General features: G+C 42.8%; 1 protein-coding gene across 2 annotated transcripts in view; it reads left to right on the top strand.

The window, feature by feature from the left end:
* LOC103369139 (nuclear factor of activated T-cells, cytoplasmic 1-like) overlaps window positions 1-25,013 on the top strand; it is a 61,698-nt gene extending 36,685 nt beyond the window's left edge. For both annotated transcript variants that reach the window (XM_008297779.1, XM_008297780.1), the window contains exons 9-10: window positions 3,527-4,186; window positions 23,049-25,013. In XM_008297779.1, coding sequence (XP_008296001.1) covers window positions 3,527-4,186; window positions 23,049-23,104 — 716 coding nt within the window. In that variant the 3' untranslated portion in view covers window positions 23,105-25,013. The remainder of the gene's footprint in view (window positions 1-3,526; window positions 4,187-23,048) is intronic.
* The last annotated feature ends 1,742 nt before the right edge of the window (window positions 25,014-26,755 follow it).

Here is a 26,755-nt window from a genome sequence, read left to right as displayed (position 1 = left end):
CTCCAAAAACTGGACAATGACTGGACTGTTTCTGTCATGTCCGCGGCTTTCGGGTTTTGTCAAACTCACCTTCGGTATACTAAGGCCCACAGTATGCTGGGCGACCAGATTGCCTACACAGTGGGATATGGTGCACCAGGTACCTTGGAGTTAATGAACTACCACCTGCTCCATGGTAAATGTCACTGCAGATTCGTGCCATTAGAAGACGATGAGTTCAGCATTTCGGATTTTCTTGCGGCGACACAATACTGTCACGTCTTACCCTTGGAAAGAGGATCTTCTTTAAAGATACATTACAAATCTACATAATCCCTGTTGCTTGCTGGTTCTAATCAAATACACAGATACAGAGACACATCTATGTCCCATTCCCTTGGGAGGAAACAAGTGCTCAATAAAATACCTAGATCATGCCTGATCAGTTTAATAGGAGCAGACATATGGGGAAACTGCCAGAAAGGCAGAGAAAACCATGTGCAGAGCATCAACTGTCTGTGGGCCGTAACCCACAGGTTGGGAGGAAATAGAAGCCAGCTGAAGTTAGGACTCGCCTGGTGAATCTGTTTTCTCAGCTCACAGACAAAGTAGGAAGGAGACACACAGATGAATCGAGCTAAAGGGAAGACCTCTGTTTATATGTGAAGCAGAGGAGAAAGGGGAAAAAAATGTTTGTGACTTTAAAGAAAGACCATTAGTCCTAAGTGGTTTGATTTCCTATTTTGCCACTCTGCTCATAGCCTGAAGGTATCCAGGAAAATCATTTTGACAAGTTACCTCAAAGTTAATGAATATCTTTAACTACTCTAAACCATGCTCCTCTTTTAAAACCCACCCTTTAACTGGATTTACACATGGAGCTGCAAGGGACACTGAGATACTGCTTATTCGCTTTCAATTAAATTCTCATGTTGGTTATGGTCACATGCAGGAAATCTTGAGACTTCAGTCGTATCGGAACGGTTGAATCTTAAGAATTGGGTCCAAAAAAAAGCTACAGTCATCATCACTAGACAATTTGCCTCCTTCATCAGTTTGGTTTTCTTTGGTATATATTATCTCTAAACAGAAGGGCTGGAAAACATGATAGTGCTTCGCTCAGCTCTGACTTAACTTGTTAGTTTTTTTTGGAATGATTCAAGTACATCCTCATAACCATGGAACTTTTTGTGATTTGTAGTGACTTCCCTCACGTAGCTAACTTTCCATATACTACATCTATAAAATGTCAGTTTTTTGGATCCATATTGGGGGCTTTTAATTTTCTATGAAATAATACATTGACAATCTTACCAGTTAGTCTATTGAACGAAATGACTCATTTTAAAAATAAAATCGACCACTCCGTATACATTCATCTTATTTTGGGGTATTTTTAGCAGCCGCAAGGAAGAAAAAACACATCAAAAAGTTCTCACTACTAATGAATAGACAACAGTTGTGGTGGTTTTGCCCTTTCTGGCGGTGCATCCTCCAGAATAGAGCCTCTGTGCTTTCTCTTCAGGTACACGTGTACTGTGCTAGCGCCGCTTTGGCCGGTTGCAAACCTCCTTTTTTGCCACGTGATCATCTGAAGCACTCCCATGCTTTTAAGACTTGGGTCTTTGGAAGCATTTACACTAAACCAAGTCCGCATCAACCGCAGCAGGCGTTTTCTGAAACTGTATTTCTTAGTGCAGCCAACCAATGACTGGAGCCGAAAACAGCTGATGTCATGATGCAGCAATTATATAGTGATACGGCAAAAAAAAAAATACAATGAACTGAAGCATTTTTTCTTTAAAATAGTGACACATTTTCAGTCATATCAGAGCTTGATGATAATTTATGGTTGTTCTTTATTCGTTTGACATTATTATTAATTAGGCAACGGGTCAAAATGCATTTCAGCTCAGGGAGAAAAGTGCAGTTGCTAAAACTTCACTTGACAACTCTGACATCATTCTCTCATTCTCTTGGCTCCTTTGCACTCTGCTATCACTCAAACTAAAGAAAAGGCATCCAGCAGGGAGACAATCACTGAGGGAAGTGACTGTGGATGTAGTGTGACCATGTGACTGACTTGTTAGTCCCCAGGCTAAGGAGAGGAGGCCTTTGCATCACGGGACTCGCCTTACTATGCCCCTCCAGACACTAGGCCCGGTCCCTGGGCTCTGAGGACAGACAGGGCTGACGTAAATGTGCTCTCCTCTGTGTTATCACTGCAGCACCCCAGAGGCTACAGGCGCGATTAATGTCTTTGCAGATCCAACTCGCTCGAAAAAATAAAATAATATAACCCACTGAAAAACAGCCTGTCTTCCATATGACACGCTAACGCTTCATTTGCACTCTTTGCTTTTGCTATCACTCAAAGGTTCTATTGTGTTCAAAAATCAAACGCACACAGTTTGGACAGACGTCTTATTCATATTGACATCTGTTCGCCCTTGAGTAAATGTCACTTTGAGCGTGTTTTGCCAAAAAGTCTTAATGGTTGGCATCAAACATTCACCACACCCATTAACACATTTTAACAATGTGTAGAAATAGAAACAGTGTGTCCATTGTGACTCAGAAGTCTTTGCTATGCATCTGGGTATCTTAACACCGGCCTATTAGTTTAGTGCTGGCACAGCCTGTACATAACTCCTTATATAATAACTCAGCAGTGAGCTTGTTAACGTGGATCACACTCCATCTCTCAACCCTGTCCATATACATAGCTGTGTTTGCAAAGGCTGTAGATTGAGATTGAAATTTTCAATTAATAGAAAACCTTTCTTTACACTGAAGAGGAAGCATGTGATACCTGTCAGTCAGAACTAATCAGGAAACAATGCAGACAGTCTGCGCGGGATTAGAAATTAGAAGAGAGGAGGCAGGATGATCAGGTGGGGTCACTGCACTCTCCTGCATTAGCTGAGGTCTGGAGCTCCTGAAACCACAGGCACAGCTCTGCAGGCTCTTAAGGAGCTCAGGAAGCCCAATCAAAATCAAATCATCTCCTCTTTTTCTTCACTCACCCCCTATCTTTTGGTCCTGAGAGAAACAATTACTTCTAGAGTGTGGAGGAAACCTAGGGGTCCTGGGCTCCTCAAGAAGCAGCAGCAGCAGCAGCAGCAGCAGCAGCAACAGCAACAGCAGCAGCAGTCCAAGGCTTTAAAGTACTTTTATTGGATATCAGAGCTGGAGGAGAGTCCAAAGAAAATAGGTCTTATTCATTATTAGAGCCAGCTGTGGCTTTCCACACTGATGACTCATCCATTTTTCTTTCCCCCCTATTCTTTTGCTTTTTTTCACGGTGTGGTAAAGATGGGTGGCGGGGTGAGTCGTGAGGGTTTCTCTGTTAGAGGACTCAGCCAAGTTGACACCGAGCCCATATCCACTGGTTGTTGTTTGTTTGGATTGTGGAGGGTGCCTGCTCACTGCCTTACTCAGACTCACTCGTGCTCTCATTGCGCCACGTGGATTCCCTGCACGTTTTTTTTTTTTTTTTTTTTTTTTTTTTAACATCTCCGCCTTTCTTTCTGCTTTTCCCCCCCAGTGCCGATAATAAAGACAGAACCCAGTGATGAATATGATTCTCTGGGGACTGTGGGCCTGTCCATGCATTCAAAGCCCTACTACAGCCAGCCCAGGCTCACTCCCATCATGCCCGTGGCCGATCCTGATGCCTGTCTGGTTGGTGGCTACCCTCCCTGCCCGCCTCGCCACGCTGCCATGCCATCATCGTCCCCCAGCTCCAGTCCCACCCTGCATGACCTGTCCCCTGTGGCATACAGCAAGTGCCTCCCCAACAGCCCAACCCATGCGGCACCGCCAGGCCCCGTGGTGCCCCCCATTCAGGAGACACCTGGCCACCCTAACCTCACTCATCCGCCGTCGCCAGACCACAACTCTCCCCTAGGGATGCTCCACTCCCAGGGCAGCCCCAACCACCTCAACAGCCCCGGACCCCATGGTTACCACCCTATCTATGCCAACAGCAGCCCCTCATCTTCCCCGGTGTCCCATCCTTCCACTCCTGGAGGGCCTGCAGAGAGCCCGTTTGTTCAGGCGTACAGCCCCGGTCAGGCAGCAGCCGGCTCAGCCCAGGCTGGAGGGAGCTCGCCCAGCCTGCTGCCTGAGGATGCCAGCCCCCCTTCAATGGCCATCACCGTCAAGCAGGAGCCCCAGGAACTGGACCAGATGTACCTAGATGATGGTGAGCAAACAAAGTGTACATACATTATCTATAATAATCTATTTTAAATGAATTCAAATGACGTGCGTTTTGTTTTTCCTCGATGAAAGCCTCTCTTAATGAGCTCACCGCCCGTGCCAGAAATGACTGTTTACGCAGCACATTGCATTTATTTGACACCTTTTGCTTATCTGCATGCCCTCACACATAGCCGCACCCTCCTGCACCCCTCAGTATTTCCTGATGAAACTCTGACAGCAGATTTACGTCACATTTGTTTAATTTTAGACGCAGCAGATTTATTTGCCTTTGGTGTAACGCGTAGCCTGGCTTATGTTGTCCGAGCGGCCGCTTTACTTTTAAACAGCAAATTGCCTTGATGGGATTTTGAAACAATCTGTCAAAACATCAGAGCACCGAGGTCAGCTGGGGTGCAGCAGAACAAAAACAGTGGCACACGCGTAGCGAACCAAACTGTTGACACAACGACTAATGAAGGAAGCAAAACAATGGGAAGGGGTTTCCTGAACCGACCGAGTTTCCCCCCCTCTCCGTATTTCTGGGAGGGATGCTGGGAGGCAGGAGGCAGAGGCTTTGTTTTCCCGTCTTTTCCCCACGGAGTCGACACCATGTGGCTGTCGTCATCAGGGGAGGCTGTGGGGTCACTGGTCTCCCTCTGGCAATGAAACCAGTCACACCCAAGGGACCATATGGTCGAGTTTATTGCCTCCTGTGTCCATCTCACATTATGTCTCTCAGGTCAGTAACCTGTTATCTGTGTTAGCAGAGGCTCCACTTGTTGTTATGATATATATTCGTGGAACTCATCACTGGCATTGTGCCAGTTTGAAATGTTAAAATCCCCCCCGCATCCTAATAGAGGCGGTGGGGGGAGACCCATCCACATTGAACTCAGGAATATCACCCTTCCTGTGGACCTTTTGTTCAGTAAACTGATATTGTGTGTGTCTGTGTGTGTCTGTGTGTGTGCATAAGTACACCTCATACGCACTTCACTCAACAGCTCTGGGAGTAGAGGGGTGATAGGCATGAGGGGACTGAGGGAGTTTTGCTGTGGAACTGTAATTGAGTTGAAATTCGGTTGTCAGCATATCTGTCAGTCTTGATGAGTCCCATTAGTCCTCACCTCATAAACAGAAAATACAGAGACAGGAGGATGTCTGTCTGTTATCGGCTCTATAAACTGAATTCAAACTTTTTCTTTGCTTTTTCCTTTTTTAAGTTTTTTTTTCTTTTTCTCATTTTGCTGAGCTCCTAGCGATGCTGGATTGCCTGGAAATCTAATTTGAAACAGAAGCACTCATTTCAAATCATTTGCCACAGAGGCTTTCATTTCAGTATTAATTGAATGAAGTGAAACAATAGCTTTATTTTGAATTTTGTAATAAGGTCGGCAAGGGGTCAGTTTACACCAACAGTATGAAGTTTTACCAACTGTACACGGCAGTGCTAGTGCGAGTAACGTCGTGTAACCTTGTTTTTCTCCCCCACTACTCCATCCACTGTCACTTTAGCAAGCTCAATCTTCCTCCAACCCGGTGGCCAAATGTATCCAGCCAGTGATTACAGTTGCATTAGGGACGCACAGGAATGCGTATCGATTGGCCGAGGACAGTGAGGCAGCCCCTTGAAAACCTCAATGTGCTGCCGTTTTGCATCACCTAACGTCTGCGCAAGCATCTGTGGTGAGCTCCTGGAGTCCCGGTAAGTGTGCGGTGGTAACAGCATACTGCAAAGGCATCTGCTGCTCCCAGGCCCCGCCCTATCCCAAGCCCCTCAAATGAGCCCTGAGCTAAAATAAATAAGATCGGAAGGCAGCTCAAAGGGCGTCCCGCTCCCCGTCCGCACGCATTACCGCCGTGCGTTAGCGAGCTCAGCGCTCCATTAGAGAAGGAAGACAAGCCGATGACCTCACCACAGCAGCGGTGATTTAACGCCAGCCGTGTGTAGAGTAGCGTTCCTCCCCAGCAATTGGGGGCCGGTGATTTGGAGTCTGCGGGAGCACACTTGATCTTCCCCAAGAGTGGTTCACCTCCCACGCTCGAACGCTGAGGCCTCCGGCTCTCATCAGCCAGAGGAAATGTGTCTCTGTGGCCAGGCCCAGATTTTACACAGCCCCTGAGAAATCACTCAACTTATCAACGGTGAGCTACTGTACCACGAGGAACTGGGTTAGTATGGAGGGAGCCTCAGATGCGAACCCCCCTGACTGCCATACACAGTCTCCATTGTACACTGCTAAACTCTTCCCTATGCTGCGATACAAACTTACTAACTACAGCGCGGGGCATGAGGTGATGATTCTGGAGTCTGAAATGAGAGTTTTCTGGGAAGAATCCAGTTTGGCAGCAGGATAACCGTCGAAGCGCCCATTTTCGCTCAGTGGCATGTTGGCGCTTATCTATTACACCTGGAAGTAAGGCCACAGGTCAGCACGGGTTAGTGGAATGGAGGGTTATGAAACACACCCGCTGCTGGAAGACTAAGCCTTGTTGCATTGTTGACTCACTGTCGTAAACAACTCATGGTGGGGCTCACATAAAACTGAAGTTTTCAGACATTTCGTTCTTACTCACAGCCCACTATCTGTGTTTTACAAGGCGCACCACGGTCAGAAAAATGGCAGTCAAATGACATCAGTGTAGGCAACAATAGAATTTATGATAAACTCGGTCAGCACCATTTAGTTAGCACTACTAATTAAGTCTAAAAAAAGTCAAGCTGAAATGACGACATGTTTTGTCATATGTCTGAAGCAGCAGACATCATTACCCCCCTCTTGCCTCAAATAATCACAGACACACGTGTCCATCTACATACACACTTTTAATCTTAGACTTGGAAAACGCAGCCCATGCAACGCATTCTGAACCCTTCACTTGGAGTTTTAATCCTTTATAGGTATTTTGTAGTGGGTGCATGTGTGTTTTTAGAGCAGAAGGCGTTTGGTCCGGTGAGGCTGCTGCTGCTGTGTGTCCTGTCTCATTAGTCGCTGCTGTGATGGGTGATATCATGAAATGCAGCTGAATGCAGCACACAGCAAAGGAACTAGTGCTAATCAGAGAGCCAGATTTCTACCAGCTGCCTCTCTGGGAAACAGAGGGCCCTTATTCCCTTAAAATAAGAAAAACACAGAGTGCAACGCAGACTTTGCCCATTTCTGACATTTGACATATGCGCTCTGATTGCCTCGTGTTGCAGCGCAGTTTGCCTTGTGATTGTTTCCTCCTTCGATTCGAGGGTGGTGCATTTGAAACTTGTTTTCTCAAACTGAAAACAGAGTTGTTGTCGAATCTCCTTCCCCCCCTGCAACACATACACACACACACACACACACACGCACACACCTACACACACACATACACACACAAAAGGCATTCTAACCTTCCTGAGGATCTCCGTCCACCACTGATGCTTCTGAAGGCAACTCGAGGCATTCCTCATGGAAACTTTTACACATCCTGGCAAGTTGCCCAGACCCCAGGACTCCGCAAAAACCCTAATGATGATTGAGAGCGCGTCCGCACCACGCTGAAAACATGCTGAGTCGCTAACATTGGAGTGTGCCGCAAGGCTGGATTGGAGGGGGGGGGTGGGCAGAAGACCGAGAGGATTTAAGGGGGGGAGGGTGTTCATTAAAGCAGAGGTTGAAGTGTCTAATGGGACTCACTAAAGCAGAGCTGCTCCCGTATGTTTAGACAGTATGTATGTATGTGTGTGCCTGTTTGTCTCTATTAGCGAGTAGCTTCAGCGAGACCTTAGAAGTACCGTAAGTGACAGCGTGTGCTTTCACAACACTCCACCTCTGACCCTCTGGCCTTTTGGGAGCAGGTCAAGGCCCAGCTAATAGTGTAGAGAAAGAAAGGCTGTCTCGTGGTTAAGTGCAATGCCTAGAACACAGTCTCCTTTCTACACGTAGCGATATCGACGGGTACAAGAAAAAGCGTGATGGCTTTTTTATTATTTATGACTGCAAAGAGGATGTGGATATTTTACTATTGTTGTTATTGCTGCCCTCTCTTATTAGGAATCCGTTTTCCTGGCAGCCCTCGACATGGTGAGGTATAAGTAAAAGTTTGAACTTGCTGGGGAAGTTTTATAGTCACGGGAAAAATTAATAGGTGGGTGCACTCTCGGATTGGCCTTTGAGAGTCATTGACCGCCTAAGCTATGGATCAACAACTACACTGTCGGGATGAGCAATAGATTAGATCCAATTTCTTCTCATTAGGATTAAAAACCATTACTTTTACTGTTTGAATTGAGCAGCTTTGTCTCTTATTACCCATTATCAGATCCTCACCAAGCCAAGGAGTGTGCTCTGTGGACATCTGCACAGATCTGCTTATGGTGGTAGAAGTTGTGTTAATGAATCAATCAGTTTATAACAGTGAAAAATCTTTTCTTAATCTTACCCATTTGTTAAGCACAGTCATACAGAGCTAGAAAAGAAGATCACAGTACATTGGTGGTGAAAATGAAAGAAAAACTTTATACCCTGCAGCAGTTGTGAAGTAACTCTCATAAAGTAGATAACAGTGTGGTTAAACACATTGCTAGTTTGTAATATAAAGTATGGAAGTTACAATCAAAGTGCATTAATGGAAGCCAGAGATTACCATGGCGTCTTCGCAGTACAAGACGAATACCTTCGCAGTAGAGTGGAAGTCCTCTGGATTACCTTTGCACCCTCTGTTTCCTTTTACATCTCTTTTATCTCAGTCCCATTGGCTGAACATGAGAGCCTTTAGATTCCTGGTTGTGATCAGATTTTTTTTTTTATAACATATTATGAAACCCACTCAACTATAGACACTATTGTCCAAGATTGCTTGCAGTTTAGCAGATAATTAGATCTAAGTGGTTACATATGATTGTGGCAATGGGGTCACCATATATGCGCTTTGATTTTTAAGTCTTTGCAAAGCCATTGGAAATATTATTAGTTTTGATAAGCGCAGCGAGATGAATCCGTAAGAATTCAGTCCATTTATTACCGCAGCAGGTTGGCTATTATTCGTGTGTGTGCACCCCGAACCTTGGCAGCAGAGCCAGAGGATCTGGTCTGGTTTCAGTCGCTCCGTCATAATATCCACAGTCACTGAGAAAGAATGTGTCTGCTGAAAAACTGCAGCTAAATTATCTAAACAAATTGGGTTCCTTTTGTGTCTGGGATCTACACACGGACACATTTAGATGAGAGATGTTGATTCTGATTTTCAGTGGGTTTTATGTTTCTTTTGCCAAATGCGTGACGCAGAATCGCTACTGTAAAGATTTGTGTCTTATTTTATTCCATTTTTCCAAGCTGTGTTAAAAAGAAAAAAGAAAAGAAACACTGTGTGGACTTTCTGTGGAAGGCAATTGTCTGGCATCAGAGGCAAAATGGACTTTGGTGAAGGACACAATCAAATATAGCAGAGGAAAGCCACAAGGCACAGTTAGATGCTTCACTCTCTGGAGACATTTAAGTCTATTCATTAAAGCTATATTCCTTCGGTTCATCATACGTCATGTATTTCTTATAGTTTCTCCTGACACAGCCGTTTAGAGGCTCGGTTTATGTGGCTAACATTCTGAGGTTTAGGAAACACGCGTTGAAAAGCCACCGAGCCACACGGATCACAGCGGGTCAGGACTCAGACAGGGCCTGTGGCTTGGCCGGGATCTTCCTGTGTATATCTGTGATCATGGAGCTACCACCTCACGCCAGACACTCTCATTACTGAATCATAATATGACAAATGTCAGTGTGGTTGACTGCTCTGACAGGATATTCACTGTCTCCTTCCCCTAGAAGGCTGCAAGGTCGCTATCTGTGCCTTGCTGCATTAAACTATGACTTCAGCCTGATCCAAGCCTTTCATCTGTTTACTTTCTGGCTCTGATTTTAAAGGCTTTTTTTTTTTCGACCTGCGTTGATCATAAGGGAAAAGATATTTGTGACAAGTGCAGAATATAACAGCACTGGTTTGTTTCTGACTAATAGAATGTTCTGTAAAGTCAGCAAATGCAAACATTTACAACAGCCTTCATCCTAAAACACTGTTCCTCTGTGGAAGATAGCTGATCTTGCCGTGAAAACCACAAATGCTGTACAGTCACCGAAACCATAAATTTGCCTTGAATCTTGGATATTTCCTATCTGGCATTAAAAAAAATATGAGCACATGGAAAACTCATACAGTCCAGGCACAAACACCCAACGAACACAGTTGATTTGCTAAAAGACAACATTTTCTTTTTTAGACATTCGAGAGGGAAGTCAGAGGTTAGGATCAGGCTTCCAGGCAGCAGCCCTGAAAGCTCGTAGCACGCCTTGCTAAAGGACACTTCGGCACAGACTTTTGAATATGGTTCAAAGGAGGAATCCTCCATTTGAACATGATAACCACAGTGAGCTGCTTGCTCCTAGTAGTTGTATTTAGAGGATATAAATACCTGCGGCATCAGTAAACAGGAGCAGGTCTCCATCCCAGACCACTTAATAACAGCTCCCCATCTGAAATTTGTTAGCTCAGTGAAATAGTATCCTGTAGCGACGGATGTCAACAGAGAAGTCTGGTCCAGCCGGGTGGGATGGGGAAAGCCGTCGGGTTTTGCAACTGCTGGCAGAGTTTGCCGTCTCCTCCATGCACAAATACCTCAGAAAGCAGCGGTTGGGAGAGATAGTCATAAAGGGAAAATAAGAAGAGGAGGGAGGCATCAGGACAGAAAGTACAAGAGAGAGTGAAATAAAGATGCAGATATAAACTTTGAGAGAGTATAAACCAAATGCACATGTCGCCTGTTTTAGTGTTACAGCCCACTGACAAATCATTCTAAACACGGGCAGCAGCTGCCAAAATAATGGATGTGCCCAAAGAGATTCAAACCATGCCATTCTCAGTGAAACTCTTTCCCGAAAATGCTCATTTAATTTACTTGACAGTGAGAGATAGATTTATTACTGGGGCATCTGCTGCCACGATGTATCCTATGGGCCTAAATATGGGACAGCCATAAGTCATGAGATGTGTTTCAGCGTTTCGAGATTTTGGGGTCAAGAGATTCTCATCATGTCCTCACATCCAGGAATATTCAGCGAGCATGAGAAGAAGCAGGTCAGCCATAGACATAAAGGAGACAGAGACACAGACAGAGAAAGAGGGGAAAATGTGAGGTGGAAGAAAGTAGCCTGCAATCTTGGTGATTTTCCCTGGCAGCTTCTCCCACTGCCCCTGTTCTGCACACACACATGCACACAATCGCACAGAGGACACTACGTGTGCCGTTCGCGGCTGAAGCTGTTAAAACCAAAACAGTAAAAGTCAAAGAAAGAAAAACACCTCCGAAGTTAAAGATCACATTTTCTTCCTCTCCCACCAGTGGCCGCTCGCAGCGCAGAGACTTACCAAAGCAGTGGGTGAATGGGTTTACTTCAGGGGAGGGAATGATCATAACCACTGAACTGTAAGTGTCCTACTGTTGACATATGACCCATGGCAGTTATAAACCTCAACTGGTCCCCCGACTCTCTGATTGTACTCAGCTGAGCTCAGTTCCGCTCAAAAACAACACGCTAACAAATAGAGAAATCCTTTCACGCTCAGTAAGCCTTTTTTATTGTGTGAAGCACTGAGAGATTAAATGATGAAAAGCTACGCTGACTTTACGCAAACGGCAAAATTAAGTTCTTTAGCTTCTTCGGTGGTAAAATATCCCCGATTTTTCAACCCTTTCAAGAACCTTTATTTGGTATAGAACAAATATGATAAATGTTTTCACCTTATTATATATTATTTACTATATTTACCGTGTTATCGATGGTGCATTAGCAAGTTGCTTCATAGAGCTAGAAAAAAATGACCTCATATCTGCTTCCAGCTGCATTATGGTGTGTTGTGTAAGTGTTGTAGAGATAATATACTGAGGAAATTTTCAATTAAAGTTTTGATATGACTTTATAATAAAGCACCCTTGATGAAGTGCTCATAAGTTGTAATTAATGGCTTTATTAATACTTTATAAAGCTATTAATAAGAACACTTTTTCGGGTGTGGCTTCCAAATGATCGTAAAAGCATTGATAAATTATTAACTATTATTAAAGCCATTATCTACAACACTTTATAAAGGGCATCCAAGCAGAGAGTGATGCCTTGTTTTAATGCTCTGAAACTGAGAACTTACTCTACTGCTCAACCCGTTCCAATTTGTTGGACTTTCTAGTACTAGAAGGCAAACTAATTCTTTCTGCTCATGTAGTAAATCAGACACGTCAAATCTGCAGGGAGCCAGCAATGGAAACCTCTGCTTTAAACGCTACGTGAAGAAAAATGTCACGTACATTTTAATTAGATCAGTTGGATTTACTGCATAATGGAGTAAAATAGCAGGCTCTTACTTCTGTTAAGGTATTCAAGTGGCAGGTTCACTCCCCAAGCCGCAGCAACAGTTAAAATCTGTAAGATTTGAAACGGCACGAACAGAAGCAGGTGAAAAATGTACTTGTATGATTTACAAGTGGCAGAAAATGTCTCTGTCTCTCTACTATCTCTAGAAGAGTAGCTCCGTCTCCAGCACCCGCTGAGACAATGTGGGTTTCGTGACGTCTATACAGTCTCCAGATGGATGTAAGTTTGTCCGTGTATGAAAATCAAAGCGAGGTCGAGGGCGCTGGAGAGGAGACAAGTGGAACTTTTGCCAAGATTGCCTCTCTCCACCTTCCAGACTGTGAATAAGTCCATGATGTGCCCTGAGGAGACCTCCTCCTCTGTGTACTTGAATCCCTGCAGGTGTTGAGGATTTAAAGTTGTAGGGCAGCTCTAAGGGTCAGCAAGCAGAGTGTTAATCAGATCACTCTCAGAGTTGGATCACTAGAGCTCCGCGGGGATGTTGAGAAAGAGAGGGGGCCATTCTCTTGTGCACAGCAGGAGCTTTTTAAAAAAAATTTTTTAGTTAAGTTTAGTATACTGTTCAGTGTCTTCACTGTCCAGAATCTGGATCAGTGGAAATGTTGCTTTCATCCCAGCATGCAATCCAAAGCTGTAAAACAACCAATAAGAGACAGTGGTTGTCAGTTTTGAAGCAGGAGGACTGCACTGTCTTGCTGTAATTCCTTTATAAAAGGCACGTCAGGATTGCTTTTAATCACAAACCAGTTTGGTTGGAAACAACAACAAATGACCGGCTTTGGCATCTTTGCAGCAGATGACAGCAACCAGAGCTAATGCTTTTATCATGGATGGCAAACTAGACGGGTTAACCAAGCAGACATGCACACTAAACAACAGGAAGGAGCCTCTCTGAGCCATCTATCTATGATGGATAGCGAGCAATAAAGCTCGCACTGAGGTAAGCCTTTTTGGACACGAAGGAGATCATTTCTCTATATATGAATAAAAGAAAACAATCCTGAAATCCCACATTTCAGCTGACAGGCAACAGGTGATTTAAAGAAGCACACTACAAATGCAGTTGTAAATCATATTATATGCAAGTGCACAGCCAAATTCTCACCCAAATGGCCGCAACCTACTGAAGTATGATCGTTTCAGTATGTTCATATTTTTACACCGTGCCCCATTTTAAAAAAGCAGTGAAATCTTGAGCCGTCTGCGTCAGGCCTCCGCCGGAGCATACGTTTCTAATTCTGAATCAATCACTGCAAGTTTATCAGATGGCTGAGCTATTTTACCATAAACCCATCGGTAATGAGCCATGCAAAGAGTTTTAATCTGTCTCCTTTCATATCTCAATCACTATGATGTGTGCATTTTGCTCACGTTTGGTGCATTTTCAGGGTTTTTTTTTTGCTATTTGCTTTACGCATGTATGCTTCACTAGTTATGTGAAACTGAGCTTTTGATTTTGCAAAGTCTTGAGTCATCCATAGAAACAGAAGCTTTTCTTTACAGCCTCTTACTTTTATGTTTGCTTTTGATCAACACTTTGATTGTTGGTTTCTGTTGTGGTATTCTTCAACTGCAGTTAAATAAAGGCAATTTATCGCATTCAGGATGAAAGATGTAGACAAAATAACTAAAAGAAGCAATTTTTGTGCTGAGCAGATGCTTGTAGACAGTTCTGTGGCGTCCTTTTCTTTGTGCATATTAGATGTTACTGTGCAAGTTTATTTTGTGAGCATCGTCCACCGCGTTTCTTTTCCACAAGCAATGCATCATGGGACAATATGGTGGACACGTTTTTAAGTTTTGGATATCATAGCTAAAATTTTCCACACAGAGTTTGAACGATAGCATTGTTACAACATATATCTATATTTTGTTATTGTTAACAATGCAGCCTGTAATGACTGCACACCAAATTCAGAGAAGTCGGTGATGAGGGCACAGGAGAGCAGCTCCAACCATGTAAACACCTCCCCCTCATCCTCCCCAGAGACCGACCTCAGGCGAGCACACCCGTGGCCTCCTGGGCCCGGGAGGAAATGAGGGGAGGAGGAGGAGGAGAGGGAAGTGGCAGGCTCTCAAAAGAGACACAGAGCGAGGTGAGATAGGGAGAGGCAGAGCACACCAAGCAAGATCAAACACAAAGGTTCTGTACCGCCGCGGCCAAAGTAAGCACATCAGCAGTGGGGACCTTCAGTAAAAGTTGTTGCCTGTAGATTTCTAATTTGGGACGCTGCTGTTTTATTGTTCTCTGGGCGTTTTTTTTTTTTTTTTAGTAAATTTGGCCGTGTTAAAGTGATTGTAATCTGGGCTAACCAGACACCATACATCTCCTGGGTCGGGTCATTTGGTTTGCCACTGCGTCCGATTCATCTGACTGCAGAGAGTCATAAAGCACGTCCTCTGAAAAGTGAGGCACATCAGAGACTCACAGGTGGAGATTAGAGCCCAGCTCCACTTTGTCTCTCCGCATGAGGCGCACAGAGGATGTCATCGTAATTTCTCAAGGCTGCTCCGGCTCCCTCATCCGACCAAGCCATCAGGCCTCGTCTAAAAACAGCAGCAGACATATTGATTGGAAATCTGTTCAGTGACATCGGACCACTTACTGTTTACACTCTATACTTTATTTCTTCTTTTGGCTGCATCCGTCCAAAAGAAGAATCGTATCGCTTCCCTCCTGCCTCCTTACAAGCCAATTCAAGACTAAAATCTAGTGCAGGTTTACAAACACAAAGTGCCGTACACTATTTCCTGTTGTTGTTCCAGTGCCCTCTGAACTGCTATTCTTCTTTTTCTTCTTCTTCTTTTTTTCCTCTTCCTCTTCTACCCCCTCTGTCATTTTCCGTCTCATCAACAAGAGCACAGGATTAGTTTCAGAAGTGAGACAGGGTGGAGTAGGATGCATGTGAAGTCAACGGTTTCTTGATTAAAACAACAGCAACAATAAAACAACAAAAACGTAAATGTGCTTTTTTTTTCTTCATGTATTTTAATAAGTCTTTACAAAAAATAAAATATTGAATACAGTTTTTGTTTATCAAGACCCGATATCAGATAGATAAATAAGCATTTATTTCTTTACTGACTTGCTTTGATGAAGTTCAGTTGTGTTTTTTAGGAGCATACTGGCCATATAATAACACACACTAAATAGTTTTTGGCCAAAAATCATGCAGAAGCATTTGTGATATTTTTACATTCCTTCCTCCAGATCTTAGTTTCAGACTGCAGGTAGTATTCCAGCACTCAGACAGCAGGGCAGTCGATCCCAAGAGGTGAAGCAGAAGTCAAAAAAAAAAAACTCTGCAAATCACTGTCTGCTGCTTGTGTTACTTACTGTAGATGCCTGCTTATTTGTAACGGTAATTGAGCTCAATGAACATGCAAGCGTTTTTTTCTTTGTTTTGTTTTTATCATGTCCTCTCTCGTCTAAATTTTGGCAGCCAGGCAATCCGCTGATTCTGTTTGGAGTGATTTAGTGAATAAATCAAACTAAAAATGTGAAAGCGGGAGAGACAGAAATATGATTTTGAGGCGGACAAGCCTCCCCTCACCCCCACTGATATGCATCTACTATTTCTCTCTCTTTCCATGACTACATGTAAATCACGAATTTCATGGCGTCACTGCTCATCTCAGCGGCGCGAGGAGATGATTGGCTGCAGCCCACGGCGCAGCAGCGTCTCCGCAGTACCACGACAGGGCACTTCTCGGGGCGAAACTCGGCTTTGTCTTGAAAACAAAACTCCAGTACTGCAGCCCTGTCTCTTTCTCTCCGGCTACTCTGTCAGTTGAGGAGACTGAGTGGTTCCACATGGGAAGGCCTGGGGCTTCACACATCAGCTTAGCTGTGGGGATGAAATATACTGTCTGTACATATCATCACATCATTAGGCCCAAAGGGATCGCTGCAATGGATTAGGAGCTGTCTACCTGCAAAGCTCAGATGAATTTATGAAGCACTTTATCATGATGAGGCATGAGTGGAACGCTTTGTCTCCTTCCATTTGTGTTTATCTGTGGGAATAATGATTGTGTCTCGCTCCATTTCGCTCACTCTCTTTCACTCTCTCCATCTTGATTTCTCGGTCTGTCACGTATGTGTGTGTTCTGACCTTTGACCCCTCCCTATTTTTGACACTGCTGGTTATGAGCAGAAGATAAGTGATGTTGTCCGAGGCTCTCCGTCCAGCCGTTTGAGCTGTGCGTGGGAGGGAGCAAATTGTCCATTAAGTGTTTCTGCTGAGGCCGAGAGAAGATTTGATATAGTGGGGAAACAAAAGTAATATGTACCAGGAAATTCAATTGTCTCTCTCCACCAAGTTTGAGCTTTAGTTTGGCTTCCCCACCAAATCAATTTCACATGAAAGCATGAGTTCAAATGAGGTTTAACTGTGAGTCTGCCTCGCAGCCAACCTCCTTTTACACTCACTGAGCTCCTGCGCAGATTTGATGCGAGTGTTTATCAGTGTTTACATGAAAGAACTTGTATGACTCAGATGAACTTCCTCACATGCTGCTGAGAGTCTTAGGGGCACAATAGGAGGAAGCTACCTCTTCGTTCTCACAAAGCCTATGCGGTACTACATGAGGTACTAGTAAGCATAGGAAACACTCCCCTTTGCTACAGTGTGAAGGTCCTTGACCCCAACACAGCTGCAGTTAATACATGTTGTGAAAGTAAGAGGAGTTCAGGAAGGTGCCCTCCACTCCTTTAGTATCAAGAGACTCAAAGTGAGAACAGAAGTTGCTGCCAGGAAGCTGCAGTTACAACCTTGAGTTCAGAGGTCGTGTTTTGGATAGTCAGCTGAGGGAAGCCGGGGTAAGGTGAAGTCACTCTCTGCCGGGTCTTTGCCAGTCAGACCTGATTTGACTGCGCCGGATCGCGTTACGACGGCAGGAACCTCCAGGAGGCTCTCAGGCCTCGAGGCTCAGCATCTCTCCAGACCACAGGGCCTCCTCTGTTCTCTGAGGAAGCCCGGCTGTTATCTAACTCCAGCGCACAGCGTTCTCCTCTAACAATGCTAACTAAATCCCCAGTGCAGGTCAGGTTCACGCTGAACTCTCAGAGTAGACAAATGAAGTCATAACACCCATGCTTGGATTACTGGATAACAAGGAGGCCCGATCGTTACACCTTCTTTGTTTTTATATCACAGTCAAAACTACCTAGCATGTAGCTTTTATATGTACAGTGCCTCCAGAGGTATGTTAACAGGTGAGTTAAATTAAAGTTTTTGTCATCTTTAGATGTTTGAATTTGAGAACAAAACACGACAATGGGGCAAAAGTAGACTGACATGAGCATGTCAATCCCTTTTTTAATGCAAATACCATATAATTTTGCATTTTTATTCTTATTTATAACAATTTATTCACTCCACAGTATGTTAAAAGTAGAACAGTTGATTATTTAGTGTGCTATTAATATATATTTTGAAAGACAGTTGGGGTGGTTGAATTTAGGGTGCATTAGCTACCTATGGATGCAGAAACTAAACATCTAAAGTGTCTTTTGCACAGAATTATATACAAAGTAATTCTGTGGCACTGCTGAAGTCATAACTTTTGCTCGTTGATTAGACTGATTTGCTGCTTCCATCACCAACTTTTGCATGTTGTTCTCAAACTTCTGCAGTTAATATAGCCTCATAATCAATACAGTGGGGTGTTAAAATGCCACAAATATCAAGCAGTTTTGTCTTTCTATGCCCTTCTCCTCCTTGTTATCTGAACATGGCTGGTTTTAGATGCAGAAGTCTGTTGCAAACCTGGCTTAACTTTTTACTTTAACTCCTGTTCTGCTGTTTACTTTGTGATCATCAAGACAGAAGCTACACTACCTGTTGCTGTAACTTTATACGGCTGTAACATCCTGGATGCGTAGTGTTATAAACCACTCTCCGGCGATAAGCCTCAGGATTCACAGATGCATTACTCAAACGGGGCTTCCTACATTAGATTTATCTGCTCACTAGTACCTGCTGCGACATGCCTGCAGTACTATTTTTTGCTCTTACTGCCGTGGTGGGTCTTAACCTGTCAGACGATGAGCCGGTTGTTTCCCACCTACGTTATGTGGTTTATAACAGCTGCGGCCTGTGTGCTGAAGGTACTCTGCAGCCCCACCTAGTAGGTGGAAGCAAATCATCGTCTCCCATCACAGTTGATACAGACTGGTTATTTTAGCGAGGTCAACATTTATTCAGCCACCAGTCACACCCAACGGAGACGCAGGTTTAGCAGCGAGCCACTTCCCCGCACAGAAACACCAGCAGACCTCTCACAAAGGAGCTGAATTGTCTATTGAACTGTTCGGCTCAGCGGACATCACAGTGAAGCGCAGTCATATTTGTGTGTCACTCTCACACCTGCCTGAAATAGATCTCTTCCCAGTCGCCCAGCCTTAAGCATACGTCCTGACAGGTCCTGACTGCGGTTTACAGATTGCACTGGCAGCACAGCTAATAAAGGATGTCACTCTGTTTGACTAAGACTAGCAGGGCACGTGTTTTGTTTTTGTATTTTTTTTTTTTTTTTTCAGCAGGGGAATATTTGGAGCTCAGTTTTCCACTGTTTTTGTTTATTCATGAGAGGGTATCCTCCCAGTTACAGCTTTCCATTATTAACCTGGGCAACTGAAAAAAGAAAAAAAAGAAACAAGTTTCCAGTGCGGTTGAGTGGCATGCCAGCCTGCTTTGCTTCATTATTGTGCAACATAATATAGAATTCTCTGCCCCCCCTTTTTTTTCTTCTTTTTTTACAATTGTATATAGAAATCATGAAAGAGGAAAATTACCCTCTGGCATACTTTTTTTTTTTTTTTTTCAAACAATACACCTTGCTTTACAAGACCTAGTTTACGCATACCCCTGCCCATCCACATTATGCAAGGGGCTGAATATTTGGAGCCAGATTCCAGTCAGAACAAAATGTTCCCCAGCATGTCTGACTGCCTTCCTCTTCGCTGCATATTTGTGGTTATCTAGTCACTTCGTGGAAGGTGAGACAGACTCAAAAATGCTGAGATGTCATGCCAATGTCTTAAATGGAAAAAACAGAAAAATGTGCATTGATGGAACTGTGATCTTGGTTCGTTTTTCGGCGTTGAGGATTTTGCTGTCAACAAAAACAGACTGACAACAGTGCAAAACTGCATCGAGGACAGAAACACTTTTTGAACTAAACTAAATGTGCTGGAAGAAGCGTTAGATGGGGTGTGCAAGGCCTTTCATTCACTCACTGTCGTCACCTGTATGTGTGTGTGTTTATCTTTCAGTCATTCAGGTTCTTTCAAATTTCTTCATTTCCCAGAAGTCGCAACTAAATAGTGACAAGAGCTACCCTATAAAGTAGCTATAAATAGCATCTTGGTGTTGTCTTGTGGTGTAGCAGTAGGCCACATCCTGTTTCTGAAATCCTCACATTGACGAGAGAGTACATAGATGAAAACACAAGGGCCAGCGTTTCACCTTTCATCTCTCTTTATCGTTCGTTTCTTCAGAACGGAACATCACTGGGCATGCCAATGGAAAATATTAGTTGATAAAGCGCAGCAAAATAACACCACAGTTACAATGTGGGCGGAGGAGACGTCACATTTAGTTTTTTTTTTTTTTTTTTAGTGACAGAAAAGAAGAAAAAAAGCCACCGCTTTCGATCTGAGAAAAACAAAAGGTACATTTGTGGCTTTTTTTTTTTTTTTCGCTACCGAGCTGTCGGGTTTTCCCTTCTCTTCTTTCTTTAGAAGTACCTGGAGCTGTTTTCTCACATCAGCAGCGACATTAAAGTTTGATCATTTAATTGTTACATGTGCCTGCACTTCCTCTATGGCCTGCTAAAGGGCTAAAAATAACCTCAGCATGTAAATGCCTGTTTAGCCCGGAGCGGAATAGAGTTGAAAACAGCCAGCAGTGTTGGCACAGGATTGATTTTTCCAATGGGAGTTCCTCCTGTTGAGGGAGGTGAGTCCCAACCAACCTGTGTGTGTGTGTGTGTGTGTGTGTGTGTGTGTGTGTGTGTGTGTGTGTGTGTGTGTGTGTGTGTGTGTGTGTGTGTAGAAAGGTGGGTGTTTCTGCAAACAGAAAGCTGGGCATGCTATCATAGGTGTGCGGCCTACTTTTTAAAAAAAAACAAAAATCTCTTCCACTTTATTTATTTATTAATCTATTTACGTGTATTTATTTTGTCTCCAACCTTAGTTCATTAGTTTTGTTTGTTGTCCTTTTGGAAAATGATCCTTTGGCAACTTTCATAAAAATTCAGCCGCACCAAAAAAGACAATTACAGGCAGACGTGAAGAGACAGATGACCTCCACAACAATATCACAATTGACTAAGACAAGAAATGCAAGTGACACACATCTCATGTCACTCCAAAATTGTTTAGCAGAGCAAAGTCAGTCTAAGTCTAAGCTTGAAGGTGTGAAGGATTTCTGGTCATGGGAAGTCTGCAGAGGAGGTGCATTTCCTTGTATCTCTGTCGTGATGGCAACAACTTGCATTAACCAAAAGAAAGTGTGTTACTCACCAAGCACATGCCATGATGTTGTTGACACCCAACCTAGCGAGTCACATCAACAAGTGTATTGAGTTTGTTCTTACTATAGATAGTGAAAAATACTAAGAAATAAAGCTAAAAATTGGAATCCGCTCCACAAATCAACAATAAAGAAGGAACCAGTTTACATCTATCCACTCCAAACTCTTAAACCTTCCACATGAGGGTTTGTAATCTCTTCATGTAGCCTTGGTTGAAGGTATTTCTGTCGTGTTTTGCACTTCATTTCCCATAGATTAGTTCACTTGTACCACAAGAAAAAGTAGAAATATTTGCATTTTTTCCATGTTTCATCTGCACCTTCGCCAAACATTTGAGCAGCATTTACATGGTTGCATGTTACAGGGATTCCAAATTGTTTTCTTCTTAGTGATGTTTTCATCTTGGTGCTTCACCATTCACAGTATCTTGTGATAACAAACTGCAGGCCCACTTTGAACCTCGGAGTGGGTGGACTTCCTGTCTCGGCTCCGATGGCGGTTTTTCACCAGACTCTTTCTTTTCTCTCTCTCGCTCTCTGTCTACATCGACTCACGTTATCACAGCGAGCGCTACGACTACGAAGCCTCTTGTTTGTGTCGAGCCTCGGGTCTCGGGGTCCTCGCCATCTTCTCAGTCACTTCCCTCTGTTTTGCCAAAGAACACAGAGCAGATAAAGGCAGGGCACTGATCTCCGTCTGCCCGACTGTGGGAAAAGCGCGGGCACAGGAACTAGAGCAGGAAAGACAAGACGGCGACTTAAAAACAGAGATGTGTGTATGGAGCCGATATGAGTTGGTAATGGCATTGATATGTTTGGATTGCAGCTACTGATATCCAGTCTTTCTCAACTTGGCCACATGTATGCCAAGTATTCGGTGAAGCATTGCCGCGTCAGGTGTTAGATCAGTCTAAGTATTAAGCTTTCTGTAACAGGAGATATTTGTTGGATGTGATATCAACTAATTAAATCTGCATTTTACATGTCAACATAACTTTTATTTACCCAGTTACGCAGCAACGCTCAGTTTTTTACCTAATCTTTCCCCTATGACGTCCAGGGATTGGATTAAACTGTTAGTTGTTTGAAAGGTTCAAATAAACTTCTCGGCCCCTACAATCCCGCATACTGCCCGTACACGTTGTGCAATTTGTCCAGTCTCTTTCTTTTGTTTGTTTTTAACCCCACTGTTATAATATGATCCTTAATTTAGAAGTTTGCAATACACAAGCACAAAATTGATACAATGAGGACTAGTCAAGATTAGATAAGGAATCAGTGACTTCTGAAGGGTTCGTACGTGTAAGTTAAGGCAAATTATCATGTATTATTGTTGCATATTCATAAAACAAAAAGAAATTACACTGATTTAGTGTTGCACTTTCACAAATGTAGACATATCCTGACTTTTTCTCCCTAGAATGAGTCACGGCCCAGACATCACAGATCTTACGCTTCCCATAATGCCGGGTGATCGCACATTTCATTAGACCCTCCTTGTCTAGCAAATGTCCGCTTCTTTCAGCCTCTGCATTACCAGTTTGCACCACAAGCTTTCTGTTATGAAGTCAAACCTGAGGCGACCCAGGTGATGTCATCAGATTGTATTTTCAGACTTTAGAACCCTCATCACAGCCACACAAGACATTATGCAACTGTTTGGTAATAACCATGACAAGTAAACTGTTGTTAATGTGTAAAGTCTGTGGAGTGACCCTTTAAATTAGCCTGGATCTCTTTGGGCCCTGAATCAGTTGCCTACTTTGCCCCTGTTTGCCTTTCCAGGTATTCAAACTGACAACCATTCCAGGCCGGCTTTTTCCATTAAATGTAATAGGGCTTCAATGATGTGAATCGTTATTCAATGTGGCCGGTTTATAATGATCTGCTATGTCTCTTTTTTTTTTTTTCTTTTTTGTTTCCACAGTTAATGAGATCATCAGGAACGACCTCTCCAGCATTTCTGTGCACACTCATGCATAGACATCCAGAAGCCCTCTGCAGCAGCACACACACCCTGAAACAACAGCAACAACAAAAAAGAGGACATTAAAAAGAAAAATACTAGAGATCCAGATTATGAAGAATGAAGTTTTGACCAGGATCTCCCACCTGAACACCATCACCATCAGCTCCTCTTCGCTCAGAGACTCGCTGCAGACTCACATTGACAATCACTGGCAAGAATCAACAGGTGAATGTTACACTTACGAAAAGAAAAAAGAAAAAAAAAGGGAAATGATATCAGGGGCAAAGTATACGACTACACTTCGCCTTATTTCACAGAAGACGTTTCGTGGACCAAACAGCTCAATGAGACTGATTTACTCCTCTATGTTTAACAAATGACAATCTTCATTTGGCGTGATCTGTATGTTAAATGCATGGACAAGCTAATGGGACAATAAGTGTCGAGCTTCATCACTTGGGTTCATTTGTTTGTGCAGTCAGTCCGCAACAACCAAATCGGTGCCTTACAGCAGTGATACTGACAGCAGACAACAAGCAGCAGCAGCAGCAGCGGTCACACAAATGCAAACGGTTCATTGTAACCCAAAGTGGAAGATTTTATATGACATTTTTGTATCATTTCAATGATTTGTTTACAGGGAACCAGAATAAAAAAAAAATAAAATAAAAAAAAGGCTGGAATTCTATGTAGGGGAGTATGTGAATAGATTAGAATTGTATTTTTCTTGCTTCCTTATTATTATCTTTGTTCATTTATACTGAATGTTATGTATGATATTCTTTTGTATAAACATGTATTTGGAAATATGTATGCCTTATCCTTATATCATGCAGTTTGCTATTTAGCTTTCCTTTTTTTCCCATTTGTCTTTCCCTGATATCACTGTGTACCATTTCTTCTATCCTGCGTTATGCTTTTCACCTTAGTGCCTATTTTTTAATCACGCTTTTCCCGGTCTTCCAGTCCTCCGCCCAGATCATGACATAATGATGCAACGACAATCAGAGAAAATATGAAATATATAGTACATATCCTATGACAGCAGTTCCTGGTTTGCAGGGGCTTATAAAGGCAGGTATCAGAGTTTTCTTCTTCTTCTTCCCCAGCTATGAGATAGTTGAACAATGGTATGCTTACCTGCTGAATTTAAATGAGAATACTCCTGGACAATTTATATATTTGTCTGTTACTTCTTGCACTGCAGGTTTTGCATGTAAATAGGCACAGGGATTATCGAAGTACGCCACAGTTTTGCTCATCATCTGGGGGATTTCACTGAGGAGTCGGCAGGACTGTTACTTACAGCTGGCAATAATTGATCTGAGTTAACCAAAGGATTTTATCTTTGGTGAAATTATTGTCCAAGTTTCCTTTTTCTGTCAGAGACTTTAGCATAGAGCTGTTTCCCCCCCACCGTACAAAAAATTAAAAAAAAAAACATTATGCACTTTACCGTAGAAACAGAGCAGATTTTCTTGCCTCCAGACCAAATATCGTAGGCTGATCTCCACTGTTGTGTCACAGACAAACCTTCATCAACTCTTCCTTCACATAGCTGCAGTCTTTTCCATGTGATCTGTCTTTTGGAGCATGCACACTGTACTGTCGCTGGGGATCATTTAGCTGATCGTAGCTTCCAGAATAGCTTCCTTACTCCACTTTTGGACATATACTATAGTAGCATGACTAAACTGTATGAAAACAAACAAACAAACAAAAAAAAGGGTTTCTATTTTGTGCCTTATCTCTTTCTCGGCTACAAAATCGTTGCAACTCTGTAATGCTTTTCAGTGTAGGCACAAGGTGAAATATATTTCTCTTTAATATGAAATATTTATGAAAAATGGAAATGTGTTTTAAGTGCATTTAATGTGTTCTCAAAAATGAATTAATAAATGGCATAATGGTGACCATGAATAACAAAAGGCCTGGTGTTCTGTTTGCATTTGAACAAGTTCAGTACTGATTTTGTCTTTTCACACTACTTTAAAAGATAAAATAAAACCTAAATGGGAATTTCAGATCAGAAATTTCTACGTAGATTCCTTGTTTTAACCTCAAATAAACTTGAAATCTGAAATGTGTGCAACATTTTCTTTATTCAAGGTTAAAAAAATGAGAAAAAAAAAACGCTTAGCTTATTTCACTTTTTTTTTCAAGTAAAGCTAAAATTTTAAAGAAAAAAAATGAAATTGGGATATATATATATATATATTTTTTTTTTTTTTTCTTCAAAAACTTACATTTTGAATCCCACCTGGGCATGGTGCAGAGGTAAGCAACGCATTTTCACCACCGACCACCATTTAACAACTTACACATATACCTTTACCTTTTCACCACCCACACTGTTCTTTAGCAGGACAAAAAAGCAACAAGCTGCTGATATGCCAAGTGCAAGCAGAGGCCTGTGTGTTTTCCGGTGAGTATTGTTAGCGGTGGGTAGTTATGAGTGAAACAGCTCCTCGCCATGGGAGCTGTGCCACGCTCCTGTGTACCACCTGCCAGTCCTCCAGACTTTTTCCATTCAGCAAAGTTATGAAGCGCCCATCCCCATAGTGACAGAAGGCAGGCCTAGGCGGTGCTCCCCTGTACGGCCGTGGTATAAGCCCAAAATAGCCCCACTATTTACAGATGCAGTCACGCCCCTTTTTCCTGGCACCCTGTTCTTCTTACCTTAGTCTTCCTCTAACAGCGCCATACCATTTGACACAGTGGAGAGTTGACTCCAGGCCACGGTTTCCACTGCCGAGGCGGCAGTCAAGACGAGAAACTGCCTAAAACGATGGAATATCCGTGAAATGAAGACAAGTGCAGAATCAAAAATCTTTTTTAATGTTAACAAATACAGAACTTGTAAAACTTCTTTTCAAATATTTTGTAAAAATTTAAGAATTTACATCACTGCATTTTTTTTTCTTTACAATCTTGCAGTCATATTATTATAAAGACTGCTCACAAGGCTTCTTTTCTTGAATTTTGCTAATAAAGGCCTTCATTTCTACATTTACCATTGACATGATTAGCTTAGCTTAGCACAGAGACTGACAGCAGAGGGGATGCAGCCACTCGGGGAGGTAACAAAGTGTGCCTAACCGCAACTCTAAAGCTGACTAATTAACACTTCAAAAGGTGTAAAGATGACAAGTTGTGGTTTTAAAGGGATTAAGCATGATACTATTTCTTTCACTGTAATATATAACAACATGTAATGTGTTTGTTAGTGAGCTTTCAGGAAGCTGGAAGGTGGGTTTCTTTGTCTTTCTTTGACAGAGTCAAGCTACATGTTCCCCTTGTGTCCAGGTTTTGTGGTAAATTAAACCTCTTGTGTACATTTTTATATTTAACTGACAAATGTGAGTGTAGTTTTGATCTTCTCATCTTCAGCAGGAAAGCGTATTCAAAAGCTTGAATAACTGCATTACAGTAACGTTTTATTCAGACACTGACAGCGCTGCTTTGGATTTGAGTTGTAAAAAAAAAAGGTTCACATAAGATTGTGGTGTTACTTGAATCTCACACAATCTGCTGCCTGTGTATAATCCTGTCTTCAAGTTAAGACTGATAGTCCCTCTGTATCACTGCAGCTGCATTTATATCTAGGTTTGCCAGGAAATGTGTTTTATCGCATTGCTGATCTGATACTGAGTATAAATTTTCAT

The sequence above is a fragment of the Stegastes partitus genome, unplaced genomic scaffold (genome assembly GCF_000690725.1).
Source record: "Stegastes partitus isolate 25-593 unplaced genomic scaffold, Stegastes_partitus-1.0.2 Scaffold1247, whole genome shotgun sequence".
NCBI classification, from domain to species: domain Eukaryota; kingdom Metazoa; phylum Chordata; class Actinopteri; family Pomacentridae; genus Stegastes; species Stegastes partitus.
Note: the sequence above shows the minus strand (reverse complement) of the source record. Positions and strands in the feature narration are given on the sequence as shown.